At 34.6% G+C, this 11,964-nt stretch overlaps 3 protein-coding genes and 1 non-coding gene across 4 annotated transcripts; 1 reads left to right on the forward strand and 3 right to left on the reverse strand.

The window, feature by feature from the left end:
- Nucleotides 1-42: 42 nt before the first annotated feature.
- Nucleotides 43-2,366, reverse strand: LOC124825663 (Peptide-N4-(N-acetyl-beta-glucosaminyl)asparagine amidase A protein). The gene has a single exon (XM_047298330.2). The coding sequence runs from the start codon at nucleotides 1,972-1,974 to the stop codon at nucleotides 190-192; it is 1,785 nt and encodes a 594-aa protein (XP_047154286.2). The 5' UTR covers nucleotides 1,975-2,366; the 3' UTR covers nucleotides 43-189.
- Nucleotides 2,367-3,029: 663 nt separating this feature from the next.
- On the reverse strand, nucleotides 3,030-3,102 carry TRNAK-CUU (transfer RNA lysine (anticodon CUU)). The gene has a single exon. It is a non-coding gene; the product is annotated as a tRNA-Lys (tRNA).
- A 3,579-nt stretch (nucleotides 3,103-6,681) lies between these two features.
- On the forward strand, nucleotides 6,682-10,991 carry LOC124825664 (protein MID1-COMPLEMENTING ACTIVITY 1-like). The gene is made up of 7 exons (XM_047298332.2): nucleotides 6,682-7,261; nucleotides 8,865-9,199; nucleotides 9,287-9,399; nucleotides 10,069-10,140; nucleotides 10,279-10,385; nucleotides 10,454-10,547; nucleotides 10,731-10,991. The coding sequence occupies exons 1-7, from the start codon at nucleotides 6,881-6,883 to the stop codon at nucleotides 10,781-10,783; spliced, it is 1,155 nt and encodes a 384-aa protein (XP_047154288.1). The 5' UTR covers nucleotides 6,682-6,880; the 3' UTR covers nucleotides 10,784-10,991.
- A 140-nt stretch (nucleotides 10,992-11,131) lies between these two features.
- On the reverse strand, nucleotides 11,132-11,964 carry LOC148204542 (uncharacterized). Its single transcript, XM_088093646.1, has 3 exons — nucleotides 11,746-11,964; nucleotides 11,410-11,577; nucleotides 11,132-11,296 (listed from the first exon to the last, which is right to left on the reverse strand). Exons 1-3 carry the CDS (start codon nucleotides 11,900-11,902, stop codon nucleotides 11,256-11,258), a joined length of 366 nt encoding a protein of 121 aa, XP_087949772.1. The 5' UTR covers nucleotides 11,903-11,964; the 3' UTR covers nucleotides 11,132-11,255.

Consider the following 11,964-nt stretch of genomic DNA (forward strand, 5'->3'; position numbering starts at 1 on the left):
TAGCCTGTGTTTTCTTCTGTGTCTAGATCCAGGCACAGTGGCTGAATGGAAGCAATACATACATACATACATGCAGATTCAAAAGATACTACACTACTACACATTCCTGTTCCTAGAAAAAATAAAACTAAAACCCTATGCAGGAAACTACATAAAAACATGTACGCTACAAGAAACTACAAAGAATCTTCACTCTTCACAAACAAAAGTTGAATTGTCCAAGACAATCCTTCCATTAGCCGCTGCAACATTCCGGGAGTAGCACATGAACCCATCAACATAACTATAATTCTGCGTGGTGCTTGCCTGACCCGACACAACAGAGTGACCCTTCACCTCGATCCAGCCCTTGGAATTCTGGGCATTGGTAATGGATTTCGAGAAGCACCCACTTACATGCTTCTCATTGAGAGTATGAGAAAGCTCTGTGACAAGCTGGTATGTACCATCGGGAAACTCCTTAGTGGTGGTGACAACCCTTAAAGGGTACCTTCGTCTAACCTTCAACCTGGTGATAGATTCACCATTTCCATCGATCACCTTCACTTTTTTCTTTGCCTTGAACTTCTGCTTAACGGTCTTGATACTCCCATTGTGTTGGAACTTTATGAAGTTCTTGAACGAGAATCCCTGAGAAACTGTGGTGGTGATGTTGCCAGCACTAGTCATGACCCACCCTGTGATGTGCATTTCCTGCTCCGCGTCCACATCAAACGACCCATCAAGCCCTCGAAACCCCTCTTGCCGTTCGATGGAAGTTTCAGGACTGTGATGAACCACGGGATTAGCATGAACCACCATCGATTCATGGTCCAACCAAATATGTAAGTTTGCGTTTATCAGCCAGTAAGATATACCCTTCACCACCCCTATTCCGAACACGTGCTCCTTCCCATCCAGAACTTTCCCCAAAAACGGCGTCAAATCGATGTCGTATGAGGGAAGGTTAAAAGCCCCGATCGCCACCATGGGCTCCCAGAACAAAGGGTTGATCCCGCCGGTGAATATCACCGGAAATGGAACCTCCGACCCGACAACCTGGCCGTCGATCGTTACGTAAACTTCCCTGTACGCGCCGTTCCCACGCTTCGTCGCCAAACCGTTTGCCGTGATGTACGAAGTCGGCGGGTTCGAGTACCAAAACTCGTCGTTTCCGTGAAAAGAAACGTACAGTTCAAGCACCGCGCGATAGGTGTTTCTCGGAATTCGAATTTTCCGGGAGCAGGAACTTTTCTCCTTCTCCACCTTGAACCAAAACCCTCGCCGTCCATCATCAGATATCGGAATAATCAAATCCGCCGGTGACTCATATACGCCTCTGGAGCCAGGATCCTGGATAAGAGATCGAGATTTGGGCAGAGAAATTGGATTGAAAGTGAGCTCCTCAGGGCAGGGGACAAACGGAACTCGGACGGGGGCCTTAAGGGTGTACTCGTTGTAGTAGAGGAGAGTGACGGTGACGTGGTAGACGCCAGTGAACTCGTTGTTGACGATGTTTTCGAGCATCATGGTGAGATCGAGGTTGGGTTTGGCGAGGAGGGAGGAATATCTCGTGACGTCCTTGCGGACGTTCCAGAAGATGCCGTCAGCGGTGGGCTCGGCGGTGCTGGTGCGGAGGATCTCGGCGCCGGCGATCCAGATGGCGGCGATGCGGTCGTACTGCTCGCCCTTGCAGCGGGCGTGGAAATGGAGCACGACGCGGGACCACGGGCCGGGGCACCGCGGGGGAGGGCTGTAGGAGGTGGTGTACGGAGGAGAGTCGATGGTGTTTGCGAAGGAGTGGTGGAGGACACGGTGGCTACAGGACGGAGGGGGTTCGTGTGACGGCGGAGGGTAACCCACCTCGAAGTATTCTAGGGTACTCCCACGAAGGGGTCTCATAAAACGGTCTGGTTGGGAGTTTGACAACGTTGTCATGAAGAGAAGCAGAAAGAAACAGAGGAACGTGACAAACCTCTCGCTCGCAGTATTCATGGCTAGGAAGTAGAAATCATACGTGAAACGAAGATGATTCAGGTTAAAAATTAAAACCTTGAAGAACTTTGGATACCTGTGAATTGCCTTTGCTTCATTTTCAATCCACAAAAATGGCAATATATATATATATATATATATATGATAGCGTTGGGTACTACTGTCTCAGGAAATTTCTTCCTGCTATTTTTCTTATCACCATCCTACACAACACTAAACTCCGCGTTCATTCATTCAGTACTTTTTTTTTATCATTCCATTGCAAACTGTTGCCATGTCCGAAACAAGAAACTAAACTTCAATTATGAACTTTTTTATTGTATTGATCCTGTTTAGTTTCCTTTTGTTAGTAATAGTTAGTGAAAAATGAGGGACTACCACTGTTTATCAAAAATTAGTTAACTTTAAGAGTGATGTTTGTTTGTGTTTTTATACTGAGTTGCATTTTGCCTTCTACAAAAATAAGGTATAATCTGTGATCTTTCTCAGTTTTGTACTTTTCCTTGTCATCTTTTCTTACCTTTTCCTTGCTTCATCACCATGCATGTCATGAGACAACTTAGTGGAATCATTGCAAGTAAGCATTTGAGCCACACAATCAACGTTGTGAAAGAGTAATTCATAACTACACCTGAAAAACTAATAATGCAGGACTACAGTGCCTACCACAGTAGATGTGATACAAGTGCAAAATACAAATACTTATTATTGATCATTTTTTAAAATAGGCTAAAACTAGCAATAGTTTCACATTCAAAAATTGGCTTCAATTATACAAAAATTAAGGATTATAGACTTTAAATTAGACCAACTTTAGATTTTAGGGTAAAAAGATGGTAGAAATGTCTATTATCACTCATTTAAACAATTTTGTCTAAAACACTGCCTCATCTTTGTCAATCAAATTAACACTAATGATATTTTAAACGAAGATGTTATAAAATTTTAAATTATTTTATGGAGGAAAATGACAAAATTTGTGCACGTGCAACACAGCAAAACACTACACAAGAGAACGAAGTAAAAATCATTTAGGAGAAAAAACACAAAAAAATCGCCCACCGTGGGGCTCGAACCCACGACCACAAGGTTAAGAGCCTTGCGCTCTACCAACTGAGCTAGACGGGCTTGATGCTCTTCTAAAGTATATTCAATATTACTACTCTGCGTAATAAATTCTCTTTAGTAATACAAAAGATTGGGAAAAAGAATGTGTAGCTGGTCATAACAAAAGGCGGAAATTTTGGGAGAAATGAAGCTATTTGATTTAATAAACTTTACCCAAATTAAAAATAAAATATTTTTTATCTTTTACATTTAGGACTAATTCGTCAAACGTCAAATTGGAGTTATTCAAATTCTTTTTCAAAATATGGATTGTTAATAATATATCATGCGGTGTTCGCGTTATGTCTAATAAAATAGTATTTTAAATTCCATTACCTAAAAATAAATAATAATGAACACGTACTATTTATTTTGAATTATCTTATTTTACATTTGTTTATTTTATTATTATTATTATTATCATTATTATTATTATTTATCTAAACAAAATATTCATGAGACATATATCTCCCATTCAATGGGTCGGACAAAACATGTTTCAAATAATAATAACAAAGATAAAAATTAAGTATTTTGTATATTTTTTTACACCTTTTTGGTTTCCTTGTCACAAAATTAAAACCTGTTAAATAAAATAAAAGTGTATAGTATAACGCGCTTTAAACCGTCACAGTATATTTTAATCATGATTGAAGTATGAAAAAAAACATGTTCACGAATCATAGTTTATTTATTTTGAGATACTTATAATCTACTTATTTTTCCTCTTATTTTTGTTTTTTACTCTAATTAGAGTGTGCATATAAAACATATTGTTTTTATTAGATTAATTGACCAAATATTTTTATCCTCCGTTACAAACTCATCTTTTTGTCACGTCTCCTCTAGTTAGACACCTTTTTCTACCATCCGCAACCTTCCTTCTTATTGTAAAAAATAAAATAAAATTGTAAGACAATTATTTATGATGAAAAGAATTACCACAAAATAAAAAGAAAAACTATTTAAGTGTTCTTATAAGATTGAGTGTGTGTTAGTTTTTGTTTTGGTTGAATTGGTCCAAGATCGGTCGTCCTTCGTGCACCAGTGGAGGTCTGAACCTTCCTGCACATAATATTTCATAGGTTTAATAGCCAATTTAGTCCCCACTTTGGTTGAAAAATCTCAATTTAGTCCCTCGTTATAAAAGTGTTTTACATTAGTCCTAACTTTTAAAATAGTGGATCAGATTGGTCCCTTTCGTTAAATATAAGTTAACGAGATTAATGGATGATGATGTGACACAACTTAAAGCTGATGTGTTAGATTGGTCCCTCGTTAGCTTTAAGTTGTGTCACATCATCATCCATTAATTTTGTTAACTTATATTTAACAGAAAGGACTAATCTGACCCACTATTTTAAAAGTTAGGACTAATTCAAAGCTTAACGAGGGACTAAATTGAGATTTTTCAACCAAAGTGAGGACTAAATTGGCTATTAAACCTATTTCATAATATTTTATAATTTAAAATTAAGAGTTGGTAGAATCTGACCAAGTTGAAGTCTGAACCTTTTATAATTTTAAAACTAAGAGTGGGTAGAACCAAGGTTGAACGCATTTTTGAACCATCTGTGCATAATATTTTATAATTTAAAATAAAATTAAGAGTCGGTAGAACGTGACAAGGTTGAACGCATTTCTGCATTGTGCATAATATTTTTTAAAATTAAGAGTAGGTAGAACCTGTATAGTTTAAAATTAAGAGTTTCTGCATCATCCTATGCATAATATTTATAATTTATAATTTAAAATTTAGAGTTGGTAGAACCTTGAACGCATTTCTACACCATTTTGTGCATAATATTTTATAATTTATAATTTAAAATTAAGAGTCGGTAGAACCTGACAAGGTTGAACGCATTTCTGTATCATCCTGTGCATAATATTTTATAATTTATAATTTAAATTTAAGAGTCAGTAAAACCTGACAATGTTGAAAGCAGCTCTCAACCATCTTACTCACAAAAATATGAGTTGAACAAATATATTATAATGAAAAGTGGAACCTGGTTGAACGCAGGACTCAAGGTTGAAAGTAGGGCTCAAACTTCCTGAAAGTTCTCAAAACAAAAGACATGCCTTTAGGAATTATTACAGAATTTTTTACTATTGTTGCAAAACCTGGTGTTGATCCGAAGTAGCGATGTCGAGACCGAGCGCACATCTGGTTCTTCGTGGCTTCATGGGGATGTCACTCGGCCCTACGGTGGGTGCCAAAATGTTTCGGTTGAATTGGTCCGAGGGTCGGTCGTCCTTCCTTGCTCTCTTTTGACCTGCAGAAGACACTCCGAGAACGCTCTATTTTATTATAATAGATTAAGACGTACCTATTATAGAGTTTGTGGCAGTCGAGTCCATTGATTAGTTATCAGTATATTTTTAGGGAATCAAACCCAATAATCAATAATTAATACTGTATATTTGTAAAGAAGGGTAAGGTAATCTGACCTATTAATACCTGATAATTGCACCATTAACTTCAATTGGTATATTTGATATAGTACAGTTTTTAAAGATTTTTCAAATATTTTTAGCCTATAATTTCAAAAATATTTATTTTTCTTGTTAGTGTTCATTCTTTCTAAAAGAAGTAGAGTATAGAAGATACACTTACACTCAACTTAGGGTAGCATAGCAGTCAACAAACAATAAATGTAATAATTAATATAACTTAATTAACATATCATGTATAACATGTTATTTATATTTATTGTTTAAAAATAAACATGAGTTCATTGATCCAATATTTGTTAGTTTTTGAACTATCGTAAATAATAATGGAACATGATAATTAAGTGTCTTGAGATTATATTAAACAAATAAAAATGAGTTGAGTGCATGTCAATTTAACAACCTAACATATATTTAGTTAAAAAGAAGTTCTGTACTAAAATAATCGAGTTCTATATAAATTTCTAAATACATCTTGCTTATTCTTTCAATTTCAAAGATATGATAAAAAAAATTTGTACTAAAATAATTTTCATCGAAAATCTTTCACGGTTAAAAAAATTAAGCGTACCAAAATATATAACATTCATATTAACACCTGCACTTTATCATAAAATTTCTTATATCTTAATAAAAATTCAAACAAGAAAAACATTTTATTTTAAAATATAAAAATTTGAAAAAAATTATACCAAAGTCCCGCTAAATAACTTGTTGTTTTATGATAATATATCATAATAAAAAAATGATATTATTATATTATTCTTTGTGGTTAAAATAATAAAATTTACTCACTTATAAACTTTAATTCATATTTTCCTCTTTAAATCTATGATGATGAATTAATCCTAATATCTAATTTATGAAATCTCTCTCACGCAAATCCTTGTTTTTCAAATCTTCCATATTTGAATTCGTTCCAACCTAACACTTTTGGTCCTTTACTGCAGAAAGAAGTAGCCTCTTCAGTTGTCATCCATTCTCAAGTCTTTGTTTCACAACTTGTTCTTCTTTCGACATATCAGGTGTTAATTTAATAAATAAATAAATAAATAAATATTATTATTTGAATATTATGCAAAGATATTAAAATATAATATTATTAATACGATAGTTTAGGTAACTTTGTGTGGGACTCTTCTAAAACGATCCCCTCCAAGGGACTAGTACGCTCCATTTTCGTGTAACAGTCCAAGCTTGAACGAACGGGTCGCTTTCACACACTTCAGAATCCCATAGGCTAAAGCAGAATCCAAGAAAATAAAAGTTTAGATCCAACACATTGTTTCCCTCTATTCTCCACTGTGTACAAACAGAAACAAGAACAGCAAACACAGAATTCAAGATGGAGGACCTAGCGCAGGTTCTAGGGTTGAGCGCAACGAGGGTGGCGAGCGCGGTTATATCGGCGGCGCATAATGCCAGTGCGCACCGCCGGAACTGCGAGCGCTTGGTGGAGCAGGTGAGGATGATAGGGAACCTGCTGGCGACGCTGGAGTCGACTGAGGTGGCACGGCTGCCGGCGACAAAGGAACCGTTGGACGGTCTCCAAGAGGCTCTGCGGGAAGCGTTGGAATTGGTGGAAAGTTGCAAAGACAAGAGTTACCTTTACATGCTTGCCATGGGTTGGAGCGTAGTGAATCAGTTCCGCCACGTTCAGACGCAGATCGATCGTCACCTTCAACTCGTGCCCCTCATCTCCGCTGTTCACGATTTTCGTATGCAGGTTCTTCACTGGTTAACAGTTTTTCTATTATTATTTCTATATTTTTTACCTTTACTATAATTAATCACGTCACATTATTAATCCTTGCTTCCACTTACACTTCCTTCGTTAGGAAAAGTTCATTAGACCTACTTGTTAACTGAATAAATTATCCTTGGCATTTGATTTACATTTTCATCGCCTAATTTATTTTTTAAGATAATATTATTCGCGCTTAACATGCTTATTAATTCAGTTTAAATCTTCAATAAAATTTATTAGAAAAAATCATTTCTCGATTCTCTTTTTTAATTCATTCATTTTTGTTTCAATCTTAGCTTCAACACTTTAAAAAATCAGCTTGAACAATATTACTGTGTTATCCTCACATTTGGTGAAAAGATTGTCGGTGCAGATAAAGTATAATATCAATACCAGTGTTTCTACTTTTTATTGATAAAATGAATAAACGTACATTAACATCCGTTGTTTTGTTTTCCCATATCATTATTTATTATCATTTATTATTTTCCTTTCTCACTCCTAGTTATATAAACTATTTTATTATTATTAACCCCCGATTAAATTTGGTCAAAATTTCAAAAGTTGTAGAATGTCAGACATCACTCTTTACTTTTGAAAAGAGTGGACGAAAACGAAGACTCTAGAATCTCGAGTAAGGAGTTGTGATGTAAATTGCCCTGTACTCTGTGCTCTGGGCTACCTCTGGAATAACATGGATCTCCTCCTGACAACGGTGGCAACTTCGAGCTATTATTGGGTATATCAGTTATTTAATTCTTAAATCTATACAAATATTGTTTTATGATAATTTAATAATTTAAAAAAACATACTGAACTTTGCTGTTAAAAAAATACCTTGTCCTTAATTTTAAATATATGTAATGTATTAGTGAGCGTTATCAACTAGCAAGTGCCTTTGAGACATGGGTGGAGATAATAGGATAATGTGTATAAGGACCATTCTTTTAATAGTAAATCTTTCCTGTTTTTAGAGGAAATTTTCCTTTGTTAAAAGCATTTTAAATTAAAAAAAAGAGAAGCAAGTTCGATGAAACAACTCTCTTTTGACTCTTGCGAGTTAAGATGCTTCCAAAATTCGAAACATAACCTGCCGAACTCCACACACATTGTGTTGTTCATAATACTTTTTCAGCGCATAATTATCAATCTTTAAGCTAAGCGGTAAAGTTTAATACACATTTAACATACGTATGTAGTTTAAGAGTGATGGCTTTCAGAACTCAAAGGGCAGTTAGTGACGGAAATTTCATATTTGTTACAATTTAATATGCTAATCGCGTTATATATTATGTGCAAAGTTTTTAGTCACGGTAAGTAAAATGATAAGAAAAAAAGAAAAGAAAGCAAACACTCACTCTTTCGTATGAAACTTTATCTGATTTCTTGGTTTTCAAAGATTTTCTTGAGTTACATGTATAGCACGACCCTTAGAAACTATAAGATATTTATTAAGTGTTAAACTTCCAAATTCATGAATGAGTAATTAATCATGTTTAATTATTTGTTTCAATTTCAATCAATAGATTTTTCTCATCTATCTTTCCCATTCCATTGATATGATTCGGTATTTGAAATGCAGCACCTCAGCGAAGAGGATCAAACGGAATACACTCTGGATGAAGAAGAAATGGAGACCCAAAATGTGATACTAAAGACTAATCGATCTAAGAAGGATGCAGGTATATTGGAGAAGTCCTTATCTCGTAGGTACCCTGATCTGGGCTTCCACGAGGCCCTCAAAGAGGAGAAAGAAAAACTGCATATTGAACTACATAGATCAAGAACCAATAATGACCCAGAGCAATGCAGGGTAATTGAACATCTTATTGAAGTCACAGAAAATGTTGTCAGCGTGTCACCTAACGAAAACGTTGCAAAAGTCATTTTCAATGAACCAACTGATTTGATATCAAGGTAGTTTTATGATACCATTGAATGATTTTATCAGGTAACCATCTCATTACTAAATTGTTAATTATTTATACATATATCTTGGTCTAGGCATATAACTAACAGTGCAATAGCATTTGAGGACCTCGAGTTGGATTCTGGAGATAAAAGTCAATCAGAATGGGAGACTGATCTCTTTGCTTGCTGCAGTGAGCCTTGCTTATGTAAATATCTGAACCCCTCCTATACATTCTACATACATTTTTCAAAAAAGATAAATGGTAAACTTGTTCAGTGGTGGCTTGCAAATTGCAATTCAACAATCATTATTACCCTTTTATTTTTCTTGTCTAGTAAAACCTTTTCATGCAAATTATAGCTGCATATAATGCAACACATGCAAGACCTCGATAAATAAAGGTGCTTGGTTCGTCCAAAAATGTATGGAGCGAGAAGCAACAAGTGTTAGAGCGTCGAAGAGCTTGAATTTTTCTTGAAGTTTATGAGGAATTTTTTACAAGACACTTGGGATTGGGGTACTCCTTAGTTCTCTTTAAACTAAATAGCAAGAGGATATAGATTCGCTTTGGGAAACATTATATTATTATGTCTTTCGTAAAACAGAGTAAGATGAGGATTGAATCATCCTTATTGAAGTACATTACTTTTAGATATTTTCCCGTGATTTCCCCCACATTCTTAAAAAGAGTTTTGCGTAATTTTTGGTGTTGTCTCGCGACTTATTTATTAGTGTAAATACTGACGTAGATCAAGTACTCTTCACAAGCTAAGGGTGGTACTAGTTTTTTTTTTCATACTTTATTTGTGTAAGATGCAAGGGTGTTTCTTGTTTACGATTTCCTTTAAAAAAATAATAGTATTGTTCATGACAGGCTTGAAGACCTGCTTCTTCCCATGTGGAACATTTTCTTGGATAGTTAATGTGGTTACCAGGGGAGAAACTTGTAAGTAAATTGTGAGTAATGCGATTTTAATGAATATGATTTACCTAAACAGTTGACGATAAAATGCATCATGAAGTTCTGAAATCAACTCTAACTGGTACACAACAGTCCAAACTCTCTAACTTGAAATTGTTACAGCTCGAAAACGTGCAACGACTAATCTTATGGCTTACTCCATATTCTGTGTTTGCTGCTGTTATTCTTGTTGCATACGAGGGAAATTGCGTAGCAAATTTAACATTGAGGTTGGTTTCCATTTCACCCTCTCCACTTACTTTTCATTTCGTTATTAACCGTTTTCGTTTTTTCGTAGGGAGGTCTGTGCGATGACTACTTGACACATCTAATGTGTTGCTGTTGTGCACTGGTTCAAGAGTGGCGTGAGCTTCAGCTCAGGGGTTTGGGAGGTAGGTTCAACAAAATTTACCCAACAAAACTCAATTTAATTTTAAATCTTTTTACTTATTCCAAATAGATACAAAGCTGTTTGGTTAAAAACATTAAATTTTTCTTGAAAATGATTAATGAAACTGATTCTAAACAAGTATGTCTGCCAGAATGACTGATAAGACAATCAACAACTTCTGCAGATTGCAGAGAAAGAAGGATGTTTCCTCCTCGGAACCAGCACATGGAGTCATGAACTTTCCAAATTTCTCTTTTTCCTAAACAATATAGTAAGTTTGTGCAGTCAAGAAATCCAACGATTTACTCAGTCGCTTGAAGTCATTACATGAAAATTAGAAGACTCGGTTTTCTTCCTAACAAATCAAGCTAAAATACTTATTTATCTTATTTGACTTATATTTTTTAAATTACTTTTGTCTCAATTTACTTATCACTTTATAGTATTTAGATCCTTTTTTTTCTGATAATATTCTTAATATCGTAACTTCTAATACAGTTTATTACTCTTTTCATTATCATCTTAACTACGTATTTGTCCTAGTAATTTTTCTTAATACTCATTCTGTTTGAGATGCAAGAGAAATAAAGAAGAAAAAATACACACAATTCATATTTATTTGTGTGTTACAGTTATGTAATATTATTTCTAACAACTTTATTTTCATATGTTATTTAAAAAGATATATCTTGACATGACATTTTTGTAATCAACAGTTCACCGCAGCTGTTAGAACAATGCCATCAGCACCTGATACACAAAAGTAAATTATTAAAAAGATGCAAAAATAAAAAAAAAATGTAATCTTAAATAATACATATAAAAGATTAAAATAAAGAATAATATTGTAAGAAAGTGAATACCTGTATTAGATTTGGTCACACTGCAACTATTAACGCATTCATTGTCAACATTGAGATGAGAATGATCACATTCAGTCATGCATCGATTATAACAGTCGTCACCTTTTGTTATACATTTAAAGAAACAAAATACACTACAATTTCTGTCAATAGTAACCTCCTTAGCTCCTGTACAACCCAACATAAGAAAATAGCAGATTGAATAAAATAAAATGAAATCTAAATTAATAATTAAAAAATTACATTAAATAAACTCCTTATAAAAGAGAAGTTATTAAACCTAAATTAAATATTTATAATAAATAAAAGAAATTAATGTGATAAGAAATTGAATACCTGTATTAGTAGAAGGAAATTTGGCCGCAATACAAGTATTAAAACAATTATCGTAGACAGGAACATATTTTCCAGCACATGATTTTTGTTCCGGTGTAATGCGAATGGCCTGTGTGCAACCCAAGATAACCATCATCATAACTACAATTATCTTCATCCTTTTCTCTTTATCTCTAAAACCACCTTAGAGTTTTCTATAGATTTTTAAAATCTGGTTAT

This window comes from Vigna umbellata, chromosome 1 (assembly GCF_029865625.1).
Source record: "Vigna umbellata cultivar VRB3 chromosome 1, Vumbellata_1.0, whole genome shotgun sequence".
NCBI lineage: Eukaryota > Viridiplantae > Streptophyta > Magnoliopsida > Fabales > Fabaceae > Vigna > Vigna umbellata.

Coding starts and splice junctions, on each gene's coding strand:
- LOC124825663 (XM_047298330.2), bottom strand. CDS start 1,974: ATGAATACTGCGAGCGAGAGGTTTGTCACGTTCCTCTGTTTCTTTCTG.
- LOC124825664 (XM_047298332.2), top strand. CDS start 6,881: ATGGAGGACCTAGCGCAGGTTCTAGGGTTGAGCGCAACGAGGGTGGCG. Junction 10,141..10,278: donor GGTTACCAGGGGAGAAACTT/GTAAGTAAATTG, acceptor AAATTGTTACAG/CTCGAAAACGTGCAACGACT. Junction 10,548..10,730: donor TCAGCTCAGGGGTTTGGGAG/GTAGGTTCAACA, acceptor CAACTTCTGCAG/ATTGCAGAGAAAGAAGGATG.
- LOC148204542 (XM_088093646.1), bottom strand. CDS start 11,902: ATGAAGATAATTGTAGTTATGATGATGGTTATCTTGGGTTGCACACAG. Junction 11,578..11,745: donor ATTTCCTTCTACTAATACAG/GTATTCAATTTC, acceptor TGGGTTGTACAG/GAGCTAAGGAGGTTACTATT. Junction 11,297..11,409: donor TGTGACCAAATCTAATACAG/GTATTCACTTTC, acceptor TTTGTGTATCAG/GTGCTGATGGCATTGTTCTA.